Raw genomic sequence first — 11,617 nt, forward strand, 5'->3', positions numbered from 1 at the left:
ACTTCATTTCTAGACATGCCCTTGCCAATCCAACGCAGGATGATATGGAATGGCATAGGATCATAATTATCATGAATTTAGTTTGAGAGTTTTGCGGGAGAAACGGCCACAAAAGACAGTTGTACATCCTGGCGGTGGTGTACATTCTCACGGGGGATGACAGTAAGTCGCGTTCGAAAGTCGAAGTTCGCACCTTACCAAGTTCTGGTCCAAATTCGAGCTGCAGAATAGGCGCTCGCATTTTGTCCTCCCTCAGAGTCGAAGACGCTATGTCTTTGAGGTATAAAGGCTGGTGCGAGAAACTTCGTGGAGGTCAGTATCATCACTCTCAGTTCTACACATCTCCAACAAGTTCAAACACATCTTCTTCGATTACTGTACTTACAAGTCATCATGTCCGGCAAGAAACAAGTTTTCGTTCTCGGCGGCACTGGTGAGCGACGGTGTTAGACTGTAAAAGTGCATCGTGTCGCTGATAATTTTCTGCAGGCTACGTTGGTGCCTCCGTCCTCCAGAAGCTCGTCAAGCACCCTCAGGCATCGCAGAGCGAGTTCACGGTGCTCGTGCGCTCCGAGGACAAGGCGAAGAAGCTCGAGGCGTTCGTCGAGAGCACCGGGTTTGGCAACGTCAAGGTGCTCCTTGGGTCGAACGCGGACCCCGACAAGCTCGAGGCGCAGTCGGCCAAGTCTGATGTTGTGTTTTCTATGGTGGGTGAATTTGTAAGGATCGGCAAAGCAGGTGCTAATTTGAGGTGACTTTCTTAGGCGGACTCAGACAATGTTCCCGCTATAAAGGCCGTCCTCGCTGGGATGAAGAAGCGGTTCGAGCAGACTGGGAAGGCACCCATCCTGATCCATACCGTGAGTGTCGGATATAGTCAGGCCAGAGCAGACGGGCTAAACAATCATGTAGTCCGGAACAGGTATTTTGATGGACAAGGCCGAAGGCCACTTCGAAAGCGAGACGGTCTACGAGGACACAAACATCGAGCAGATCGAAGCGCTCCCCGACACGCAGCTGCACAGGGACGTCGATCTCGTCGTCACCGCAGCTGGCAAGCAGGGTACGTCGAGGCCCAGCCATACTTTTCGATAGAGGTGACTTACTGGAATGTAAATAGGATACGTCAAGACGTACATCGTCCTGCCGACGCAGATCTTCGGGCTCGGCAGCGGCCCGCTGTTCGACGCCGGGATCGCTCACCGCCACTCGATCGTCGTTCCGTTTTTGATCAGGACGAGCCTCGCGCGCGGTGCAGCGGGCGTTGTCAACGAGGGCCTGGCCAAGTGGGCGTGTGTGCACATCGACGACAGTGAGTCCCCAGTCTCGCAGGCTGCGTAAAAACTGACTGAGGGAATTTCTGCGCCAGCTGCGAACCTGTTCATCGTCGTGTACGACGCGGCGCTCTCGGGCAAGGGTGCGCACGGGCGCGAAGGGTACTACTACGCGGAGAACGGCGAGTACAAATGGTACGACCTCTCGAAGGCGGTCGCGGACGTGCTGGTGGCGCTCGGAAAGTCGGACAAGGCGGGACCTACGCTGTTCACGAAGGAGGAAGGCGAGAAGTTGGGCTTCTTCGTGAGTTGACGCGAATTTATTCGCTGTCGCGTTTGAGGAACTGACAACACGCGGCTAGTTCTCTGTCCTCGGGACGAACGCGCGCTGCTCCGCGAAGAGGAGCCGTGCGCTTGGATGGAAGGCCGCGCACGCGGGCGATGAGATCCTGAAGAGTGTCAAGCCTGAGATGGAGGCGATTCTCCAGGCTAGCAAGTAATTCGCTTGATTACGAGGATCGGCGCGTTTCCATAAGATATAAGATAGCCAAAACGGCTTTGTAGGAATAAATAGGAATGAAAGTGTTTCCCCAACTTTCAACAATCGTTGTTCTGGTTTGACGAGCGAGGCTAGTATATCACCGTCAGAAAAGTCTCAATTATTCTAATCACAAATGAGCTTTCTCGAGGTAGGGTTTCCTCGGCTGAAAAAAATGGTGGTATGGATTACTCACCTGGTTCGAATTAATGGCAAGCTGGTTGCGATGCTTGGCATACTATTTATACACCAACCGTTATTATTGCGATGTTCTTGCGAGCACATGTTTGTAAGAAGGATCCGCGGAGCTGCGCCCGACGATGATGGAGTACACATGTGAAAGTGACGATATCTAGATCTTAGTTTAGCCTCCGTGTCGATGTGGTTGCGATGAAGAGCTGATGCCAACGAGAAAGCCACGGGCCGAGCAAGTAATCGTGATGATAGCCTGTGTTGGATCTGCGTTTTTCAATAGTGATTCTCGGCCGGTCCGAGTTTTCGAAGAGCTACACTGACTTACCTGAGTAGATAATGACGTTTTTGTAGGTTGGAATGACTTTCAAATGTCAATTCAGGGCGTGAAAAATGCAATTGCGGTAGGGCCAATCCCCAGCTGCCAAAGCTTCCGTTCCGAGACCAAGGCACAGCGATGGGAGCAAACCGAGCTTACCCTTAAATTCACCAGTAACCGCATGGACCAGCTTGCAAGGATGAAACGACGGTAGTGAGCGGCTTGGTGGCGGCCATCAGAACAAGTGGACGGTGCGCATTAGGAAGTCGGACCACGGCAAACTCATCCCGCGCCCCGAGACAGCTAAACATTACAGAGATCTCCTTGTTCTGACCAAGGCACCCCAGTCTGCTACTACGGAGGGTCCCTTGGTGCCTTGTTTTTTATTTGTTTGAATGAAGGGAATGGAAAGCAGAGTTTGAGAACGGTGGTTGTGTGGGCGAGATGTTGCTTGCCGACGGATAAATCAGAATTCCCATCGACCGGGGGCATTGTGTGGTCGTTAGAGTTGCTGTTCTGAGTTGCCCAGTAATATACCCCCTTCACCTCCTCCCCCTCCATTCCCGCCCATCTCAAAAGCGTATCCACGCTCTCTCCAGCCTCCCCGCTCTCTAACAAGGCCTACATCTTCGCTTTCAACCTGTAGCTTGTGGCGCCTTGCGTGTTTCTGAGAAACAGTGAGCCCATCTTCTCTTTTTCGTCAAATCGTTCGACGTGGTACTCAATATTACGTCGCCATGGTCCTCCAGCAGTCGCTTTTCTTTACATCTGGCTTAGCGTCCACGTACACCTGTCTCTTTGGACGGCGAACTGGTCTATGCTGTCCGCTCCTTCTCCATCCCCACTCTTGTTCCCATCACCGATACTTCGCATTCGACCAACCCACTTTTGATCATCATAAACCACCAAATCACCAACCATGACCGTCATACAACAACGTAGAAATCTCGACCATCGTGCAATAGCCGCCATACCCTCCGTCTCCGTTACCAATGGCCTCATTGGTACCGCCACCGCCGGCCAAGCCGACCCCAACGCCACTGGTCTCCTCGACAATACCGTCGCTGCTCAAACACCCACGTCCACGCCCGACCTCCCTGTCGCCACCAGCGCCATCATCCAACCCGACCCCTCTGCCATCGCTGCCCCTTCAACAACACCCTCGGCGACACCCAGCAGTAGCAGCGGCAACGATGCCTCCTTAGGCACTTTGATTGCCGCCTGCGTTGGTGCCGGTGTCGGCGTCATCCTCCTCGTCCTCATTGCAGTCTGGTACAGCCGCCGTCTCTCCCGCCAGGCCAAGAAGCCCGGGCGGCCGAATACGAAGAAGCGCCGCTCGTCGTGGGGCAACCTGAGCGAGGAGTACCACGACGACAAGTGGGAGGGCATGCAGGGGCAGGGGCAGGGGCAGGGGCGGGGCCAGCGGCGCTCGGAGCGCCAGCCGTCGACGTCGCTCGCGAAGCGCGCGTCACTGGGCTCAGTCGCGAAGCTCGGTGCGATGTTCCACCGCTCGCCGAGCGTGACGTCGTGCGAGAAGTCGTCCGAGGGCCACGGCGCGGAGAGCGTCGGCACGATGCACCACTTTGCGCAGTACCACCCCGGGCTCGCGCAGGAGCTCGCGGGCGCGTCGTCGTCCAAGACGCCGTCGCCGCCGCCGATCATGCGCAATGTCGCGGGTGGGGGCGCGGCGATGTCGTGGGAGGGCCGCAGCAACACCGTCGGGAGCGACTCGTTCCTCTCGCTCAAGCACGGGTCGCACATCGACCTGTCGCCCGTCGTGTCGATGGCCAAGTCGACGCCGCCCGTGTCGGACGTGGGCAGCACGACGCACTATTGGGAGTCGGCCGAGGTGATACACCCCGAGACGGCGTCGCTCGAGCCGCACCTCCAGAACCCCTTCGACGACACCGCGTCGACGACCATGTCCATGTCGACTGCCACCTCCTCAACGCCCATCATCAAGAGCGGTGGCGGCGGCAACCCGTTTTTCGCCGCGCAGGAGCGGCAGACGGCGAACCCCTTCTCGGACACGTACGCCGCGCCCAAGCCAATGTCCATCAACGTAGAACCACCACGCGCGCCCGAGCCCGCAGCGACGGCGAGGAGGGAAAAGTCGGACACGGTCGTGGCCGCGCACAACCCGAGCGGCTCGCGCGACCACGCGATGCAGTCGCTGCTCGCCGCGCTCGACATCCCCGAGTCCGAGGTGCGCGACCGCCTCCGGATCGCGTCGATGCAGTCCGGCATCTCTGGTCTGTCCTATCTCTCCGAGGACGGCGCGAGCGTGTCTGGGTTCCCGCTCCCGCCGACGCAGGTGCCCCGGCCGTGATCGTGATGAGCCTGAGCTCGATACGTGTGCCGTTGGCGTTGTCGAGGGCGATGTGCTGTTGCATAGTTTAAGAGAAATATTTATCGCCTATTATACCTTACGCGTATAACCCTGCCTACCATCTTGCCCTTTAAACCGCGACCGCGACCTCCTTCACACTCCAACGTCTTTTCTTCTTCTTCCTCTTCTTCACCCCTTTCGTCGACCGCAGAGTCACTTGACTACTTTGCCCTTGTCTTTGGTCCGCTCGACACATACATACCTCCCATAACCCTTCGATCCGGCATCGGCCTGGCTTGTTTCTGGAGTTACAATCACAGCCGCACCCGCAGCTACGTTGCAGCACCAGTACATCCACACGCGCACTGGCACTGGCATGCATTGCACCTCCCCCGCCCACCCCATGTCGCTCGTTACCGCCCGCCCTGTCGTTACACATCTGTATTATGTAGCGTCGATGATCCACCATGCGCACGTTGTTTGCACCCGTAATCCCATCTGCCTTTTCTTATGCATATTAAAGCTATTAACTAACCTAGTGATGAGTCGGATATCGTATCCGCCATCTTCAAGTCTGCAGTCGTTCAGATTATAGCTTGATCATTAAAACTGGTGCTGTTGTTTTCGTTTATTCTGGCGTTCTAGATCTGCGGGGGCGTAGACTCCCGGCGGGAACGCGTGAAACCAGTCACCGACACTTCTGGTTCGAATCCGCACGAGAACATGTGCTTGCTCTCCGTCGTCCATCATGATGCACCTGCATGTACTGTACATCGTGCAAGCAAACTCCAAGTTTTCCTTCGACGGCCGAATAAGCATCCCTCGCGTCAATCATGATGTTGAAGCAGCGCAAAAACCATAGATTACAACACAAGCACGATTGAAAAACCCGTACAGACCGACAAAACACAAAACAAAACAAAACAAAAGATGCGAAACAAGCGCTAGGACTCGGATATATGCACAATGCAAGAAGAAGAAGAAGAGAGAGAAAAACCAAAGGAAGTTTTGAGGGTTGGTATCAAATGTATGTCATGTATGTATGTGATGCATGGGGTAGACTGTGGTGGTGCCAGTGGCTGCTACGTACCACGTCGAAGGGTTCGTCCAGTGTATTTGTATCAGTGTCAGTGTCAGTGTCAGTGTCAGCGTCACAGCTCGTTGCGCATCGCTCGTCAACGTCCGGCGGATCGTGTATGCCATATCGTACTTTCGTGGTCGTCGCATCGCATCGCATATCGTGGAGTCACCGTTCATATCATGTTCCTTCCCTTCGTCGAGTGTCGTATACATACGTAACCGCGGCCTTGTCTTCGTGGCAGGGCAGGGCAGTCAACAGATCACCACCGGCTCGCGGAGGACGACGACGGGTGGCGCGTGTGCCCGTGCGGGCTGGAGCTGGAGCTGGAGGTGCGGTTCTGCGTCGAGCCCCTCAAATACGCGAGATGGGAGTCGCCCGAGCTCTGGTCACCACGGTGGTTCCCGTTCTGTTGCTGCTGCTGCTGCTGATGCGGGCTCCTCGGTGGACTACAGGCGTGCCTCGCAAAGTCCGGCGTCGCACTGAGCGGACCGTCGTTGATACCAGCGCCGGGCTCAGTGTACAAGGGCAAACCAGCATTACCAGTGCCCGTAGCCGTCTGCCTCCTCGGATACGCCGACACCGCCCCGTCTTCCTGCGCCATGCCACCGAGACCAGGACGAGAAGCCACAGGTGCAGGCATCGTGCTCGTCCGAATCGGCGTCGGCTTCGCAAACGGCACGACGGTGCACGGCTGCCATGCGGCTTTGCTCGCAGCCGCAAGCGCGGCGACGGCCCCGTCGAGCACGTCAACGTACGCCGCAACGCGGGTCTGCAGCGGGGGCGGGAACGCGGCGCGGAGGACCGTAATGAGGGGTGCGAAGATGCACTCGAGCTGCGCGGCGAGGGCAGTGTACGCGCGGACACGGTCCTGCTCCGCGTCGAGCAGACACTGTTCGAGGACGGCGCCGAGGCGCTGGGTGTATGGCGTGAGGTCGCTGTTGTGCGCGTGAGCATTGTCGAAGAATAAAAATGGAGAATGAAGATAAAGGGAGGGATTTACGAACCTGCTCTCGCGCCCGACCATGCGCAGTGCTGTGCCGATCAAAGTGACGTCCTCCGCGATACAGACGTACAGGTCGTTGACCTTCGCATATGTCGTTCGCGCTTCGCTCCAGCGCCGCACTTCATCGACCAGGTTCTGGAACTTGGCGGACAGGTCCTGCATGAGACTGTCCAGCACCGTCTAAACACCATCCGTCAGCGTGCCGTGCCATAACACAATTCCAAGGACCGCACCGAAACAAACTGCGGGGACAGCGTGCCCTCTTTCGCAGCAGCAAGACTCGGATACGCTAACCGGAGCACCATCAGCGCCGCACAGTGTCCCTCAGCACACGCCCACCCACCTTTTCCGACCGCGGCGCCCCCCTCCCTCACCAGCGGCTTGCACCCAGCCTCCGCCTGCTCGAGCCCCGGAAGACTAACGCAGATCACAGTGCGCCCCCTGAGCATGTCCGCCTGCCGCGCGACAAACTCGCAGACCTCCTGAATCGTAGGCCGGTCCGCGCCGCCGCGCTCCGTCGCCCAGCAGCGCTCGATAAAGTCCCACTGCGCGTCCGAGACCTCGGCGTTTGTCGGCCGCTTCGGCTTTATGCCCTGGTGGATTTCGCCGGCGAGGGCTTGCTCCGACATGATGTAATGGTACGGCGCGTTGCCGGTCAGCACCTAGAGTGTGCCTCGCTGTTAGAAAGGCGAATAACATGCGAGGGCGTGCGCACCTGGAGCATGACGCTACCGAAGGAGTATACGTCCGCCTGCGGCGTGGGCAGCGTCGACGCGCCACTACCGCTGGTGTGGATGAGCTCCGGCGCGGTCCAGCGCAATGCGCCAGACTTGGCGGAGGATACGTTGTGGCTTCCGAACTCCATGAAGACAGTGGAGAGCCCAAAGTCGGCGAGCATGGCACGGCCGTCGGCGTCGATGAGAATGTTTGGCTTTTCGTTATAGCAACAGTGGTTAATATCCGGTGCTTCACAAAGTTAAGCCGTGTGTACTCACGCCGTTGAGGTCGCCATGGACGATTGAGCATGAATGAACTAAAGAAGTACGGTCAGCTCGCGTTGACGACGGGAAGCACAGCGGAAATGAACGCACGATACTGAAGGCCAGCGGAGATATCCTTGAGCTTTACCAAATAATCAGCATCGACCCGCCAAGTCGCCAGCACACAGAGCCACTCACGATGCAGAACCTCTCGAGGGCAGTGAGCGCCGCGCCCTTGGCGGACTTGAGATACGCGTTCAGGTTCTTCTGCTCTGCCCACGGACAGACCATCGCCGGAAAACCTCCGTGGCCGATGCCAGTGGCCAGTCCATAGAGCGGGAGAATATTCTCGTGGTCGAGTTTCTTCCAGACGCGCAGCTCGCGCCGGAACATCTGCAGCCGCACAGGAAGCCGTTAATTTCTGGGGGGGGGGAGAAACGACAAGTGCTTAGTCACCTTTCCCTTTTCCTGGACCTCCTCCATCGTAGGGGGGCGCAGAGTCTTGACAGCGACCTGAAGTCGATTGAGCGAACCAAGTACCGAGAGTAGACGATGGAATGCACACCTTGACCTCGGAGGCATTCGAGTCCCTGCTCCACACAGCCTCATAGACGTCTCCGAACGCGCCATGGGCAACAGGCCCGGGGCGCAAGAGGGAGATGTTGCCGGAGAGGTCGGGGACGATCTGAGTGTCGTCGCCGCGGCCGGCCGAGCCCTGGACGGCACGCTGCTCCTTCAAGGGGGCGACGTAGGGAGCGCAGAAGGCAACGTCGCGGGCCGTCTGGGGATCACTAAGGCGGGGGCGGAAAGTCATGCCGATGCCGACAGCGGATCGGGGGGTCGTGAATTCCAAGGCGGAGGGGGAGGTGGTGGTGGTAGAGGTGGTCATGGTGGGCCACTGGCAAGAAGGAATATCGCCGCATTCCAAGCATATATTAGCCTCTGCGTGTCAGTTAACGTGAGCATGCTGGGGTAAGTCTTTCCAAGAATCGGGGTGCTGCCTGACGGGCGGCAAAGTCTAGAAGACGCTTCCGAACTTGGGCATTCAATTACCCGTCTGTCACATAGGGGCGTACTCTTCCATACTAGGTATCTACACCCCGCAAAGAGACGCTGGGAAACACTCGGAATGGGAGGATGGAGAGATAGAAAACTCCGAAATCAGCGCTGGAAGTCCGTTCGGCAGCATATATCCATTCATACATCAACAGGCACCCACAACGGCGCTGCCTTCTCCGAGACACGTGCACTCTAACTCGAACAGCTGCACTGGAACCCCAGCATCTTCCTCTCCCCAACACCACACAGCCTTCTCTCCTCTCGAGTCTCAGCGTCCAGTTCGTTGGTCGGCGCACTCTCCCGCTCAGCTCCCCATGCCTCGAACGGATTACACGCCATCTAGAATAATAAAAACAACATCAGCACATGTCACATCCCAGGCACATAGCCTAAACAAAATCGCCTAGTAGTCACCTGCATCACCTTGCCCAATATCCGCTTCCCGCTCTCGTGGTCCCCCTCCACCTTTTTAATCACCTCCTCGAGCACCCACTGCCGCAGCACGAACCGCGGGTTCGCCGACCGCGCTGCCTTCTCCCGCGCCGCGTCCACCTCTCCCTCCGAGTCCAAGCCCGCTCCAATCGCCCACTCGTCCCGCTCGCTCTCGATCCGCCGAGCGTACTTGTCCAACCACACCAGCCACTCCTCCGTCGCCCGCCCCGCGTCATACATCGGCCCCGTCTCGCTCACCCCGCCCAGCAGCTCCTTCACAAACCCCTCCAACGCGTCGCCGCTCCCATCAGTGTCCCGCGCACGCACCATCGCCGGCCGGAAATATGCTAATCGACGAAACGTCGCGTGGAAATCCATCTTCCACGACTCCATAATGCTCAGCAGCGGCTGCACCAGCTGCGTCTGGTCGCTCCCCTCCTGCCTGCGCAGCCCCAGGCGCGCCCGCAGGATCCGCCCGTACTCCGCACCCGTGATCTCCTGGATCGCCGTCTCCATCTCGACCTTGACGGCGTCGAGTGCGGCCGTGCGCCATGCGGAGATCTGCTCGCTGGACGCGTTGTCGGCCCACCCTTGCGAGACGGCGCGGGACGTTTCGAGTTCGGCGCCGATGAGCGGGGAGAGCGCGGTTAGCAGCGCGCGGCAGGCGTATATGCTATCAATGCTGGGTAAGGAGCTGGCTCAGTGGATACGCGAGTACGTACATCATGTTGGGCTGGTACTGGTACGCATAGCGGCCCTCGCCGTCCGAGTGGTTGCATATGTGGTGCGAATCAAATACATCCATGAATGCATACGGACCTGAGGAGACTATCAGTATATCTTGAGAGATAACGATCGTATGAGGCCCACCATAGTCGATCGTCAGCCCCAAGACAGACACACTAGCGATACTATCAGCACCCACAAACACCACACCAGCGCACGACTTACTTGTCAGTATTAATAACCCCATGCATAAACCCATACGCCTGCCAGCCCGCCACCATCCGCGCGTTCCTTCTCGCCACCTCCATAACCAGCTCCTTACCCCACGGCCCGCCCCCCTCCCAATCGACGCCGGGAAGCCTCAACACGCGCCGCGCGACCCACTCGCCCATGCGCCGCAGGCCCTCCATGTTCGCGGGCTGCTGCCCGCCGCCGAGGAAGAACATGTCTGCGGGCGGGTTGAACGCCTCGAGGTTGCCGATGCGCAGGAAGGAGGGGGCGACGCGCGTGAATATGCATGCGCTCTCGGTGCGTTCGCGCTGTACGGGGAGCGAGGGGAGGGAGACGAGGGCGAGGGAGCGGGTGGTGGGGATGTGCAGTGCGTGCATGGCTGGACGGGTGTCAGAGAGCGCACGCGTTGGTGTGTCACGAGTGGGTCGAGCGCACCTTCGGAGCATAGATACTCGCGGATAGACGAGCGCAGCACCGCGAGCCCGTCCGCGCTCCGCGAGAAGGGCGTGCGCCCCGCGCCCTTGAGCTGCAGCTCGTACGTGACGTCCGGGTCCGCGGGGTGCGGCGTGACGTCTACCGCGCTATCTCAGCAAACACTCCGGACGCCTCACGCACGAAAACGATGCACTCACGCACTGACATCGCCCGCCCGTCGCCCAGCTGCCCGGCCCACACCCCGAACTGGTGCCCGCTGTAGCGGAGCGACCACGGCGCGAACGGCGTCGGCGCGGTCTCCGATCCTGGCCCTTCGGGGGGAGGGTCGGCGTTCATGAGCACCGCGTGCCCGCCGAGTACATCCACGAGCTCCTGCGCGCTCGCGTCTAAGTCCCCTGGCGCCGTCGCAGCGTCCGCGTCCACATCAGGCGCAAGCGCAGGCGTGCCGAGCGTGCGCAGCGCATTGCCGACGTCGAGGTGCGGCAGACAGTCACTTACGCAGCGCTCGGACAGGCCGACGAGCTCCCTCGGGTACTCCCCGTCCTTTTGATTGTTGGAGGGAACGTACACGCGCAGCGCGCCCCGCTGCCCCGCGCCCGCCACGGGGTGCACGGCCTCCCGCTGCGCAAGCCACGTCTCGATGTACGCCGCCTTGTCCTCGACGACCTCCGGCGGCTCGGGCGGGGCGATTTCGAACGGGAACGGGAGCGGGCAGGGCGCGACGTACGAGAAGTGGGCGTCGGGCGCGAGCAGGCGTGCGCGGCGCTGGATGCTTGGGGTTGTGCGCAGGACGGAGGAGAGGAAGTGCGCGGGGGAGGGGGTGAGTGGGTCGGGGGTGAGGTTGTGTGTGAGGAGGTGGGAGGGCGGGGGCAGGGGGAGGTTGGAGATGGGGAATTTGGTGCTGGTGCTGGTTTTGGTGCTGGTGGAGGACATTGTGCTGGTTAGTCTGCGCAGTATGGGCGAGCGCATATAACGTTAGTGTACAAGCTCGACGATGGGCGTCGAAGCTAAGATGGGG

At 59.1% G+C, this 11,617-nt stretch overlaps 4 protein-coding genes across 4 annotated transcripts; 2 read left to right on the top strand and 2 right to left on the bottom strand.

Moving 5' to 3' along the window:
* Nucleotides 1-393: 393 nt before the first annotated feature.
* Nucleotides 394-1,774, top strand: CONPUDRAFT_151116 (NAD(P)-binding protein; the record flags this gene model as incomplete). Its single annotated transcript, XM_007767689.1, has 7 exons — nt 394-433; nt 490-707; nt 765-860; nt 913-1,063; nt 1,121-1,312; nt 1,370-1,578; nt 1,637-1,774. The coding sequence occupies 7 exons, from the start codon at nt 394-396 to the stop codon at nt 1,772-1,774; spliced, it is 1,044 nt and encodes a 347-aa protein (XP_007765879.1).
* Nucleotides 1,775-2,824: 1,050 nt separating this feature from the next.
* Nucleotides 2,825-5,151, top strand: CONPUDRAFT_142515 (uncharacterized protein). Its single transcript, XM_007767690.1, has 2 exons — nt 2,825-3,000; nt 3,073-5,151. The coding sequence occupies exon 2, from the start codon at nt 3,243-3,245 to the stop codon at nt 4,650-4,652; it is 1,410 nt and encodes a 469-aa protein (XP_007765880.1). The 5' UTR covers nt 2,825-3,000; nt 3,073-3,242; the 3' UTR covers nt 4,653-5,151.
* Nucleotides 5,152-5,584: 433 nt separating this feature from the next.
* Nucleotides 5,585-8,569, bottom strand: CONPUDRAFT_135643 (kinase-like protein). The gene is made up of 10 exons (XM_007767691.1): nt 8,282-8,569; nt 8,173-8,229; nt 7,915-8,109; nt 7,828-7,858; nt 7,732-7,769; nt 7,452-7,667; nt 7,080-7,398; nt 6,970-7,025; nt 6,738-6,916; nt 5,585-6,668 (listed from the first exon to the last, which is right to left on the bottom strand). Exons 1-10 carry the CDS (start codon nt 8,528-8,530, stop codon nt 5,993-5,995), a joined length of 2,016 nt encoding a protein of 671 aa, XP_007765881.1. The 5' UTR covers nt 8,531-8,569; the 3' UTR covers nt 5,585-5,992.
* A 398-nt stretch (nt 8,570-8,967) lies between these two features.
* CONPUDRAFT_151119 (UPF0061-domain-containing protein) lies at nt 8,968-11,532 on the bottom strand (the record flags this gene model as incomplete). Its single annotated transcript, XM_007767692.1, has 7 exons — nt 8,968-9,114; nt 9,190-9,880; nt 9,930-10,026; nt 10,078-10,109; nt 10,159-10,543; nt 10,600-10,737; nt 10,797-11,532. The coding sequence occupies 7 exons, from the start codon at nt 11,530-11,532 to the stop codon at nt 8,968-8,970; spliced, it is 2,226 nt and encodes a 741-aa protein (XP_007765882.1).
* Nucleotides 11,533-11,617: the final 85 nt, after the last annotated feature.

Source organism: Coniophora puteana (assembly GCF_000271625.1).
Source record: "Coniophora puteana RWD-64-598 SS2 unplaced genomic scaffold CONPUscaffold_3, whole genome shotgun sequence".
In the NCBI taxonomy this organism is placed as follows: domain Eukaryota; kingdom Fungi; phylum Basidiomycota; class Agaricomycetes; order Boletales; family Coniophoraceae; genus Coniophora; species Coniophora puteana.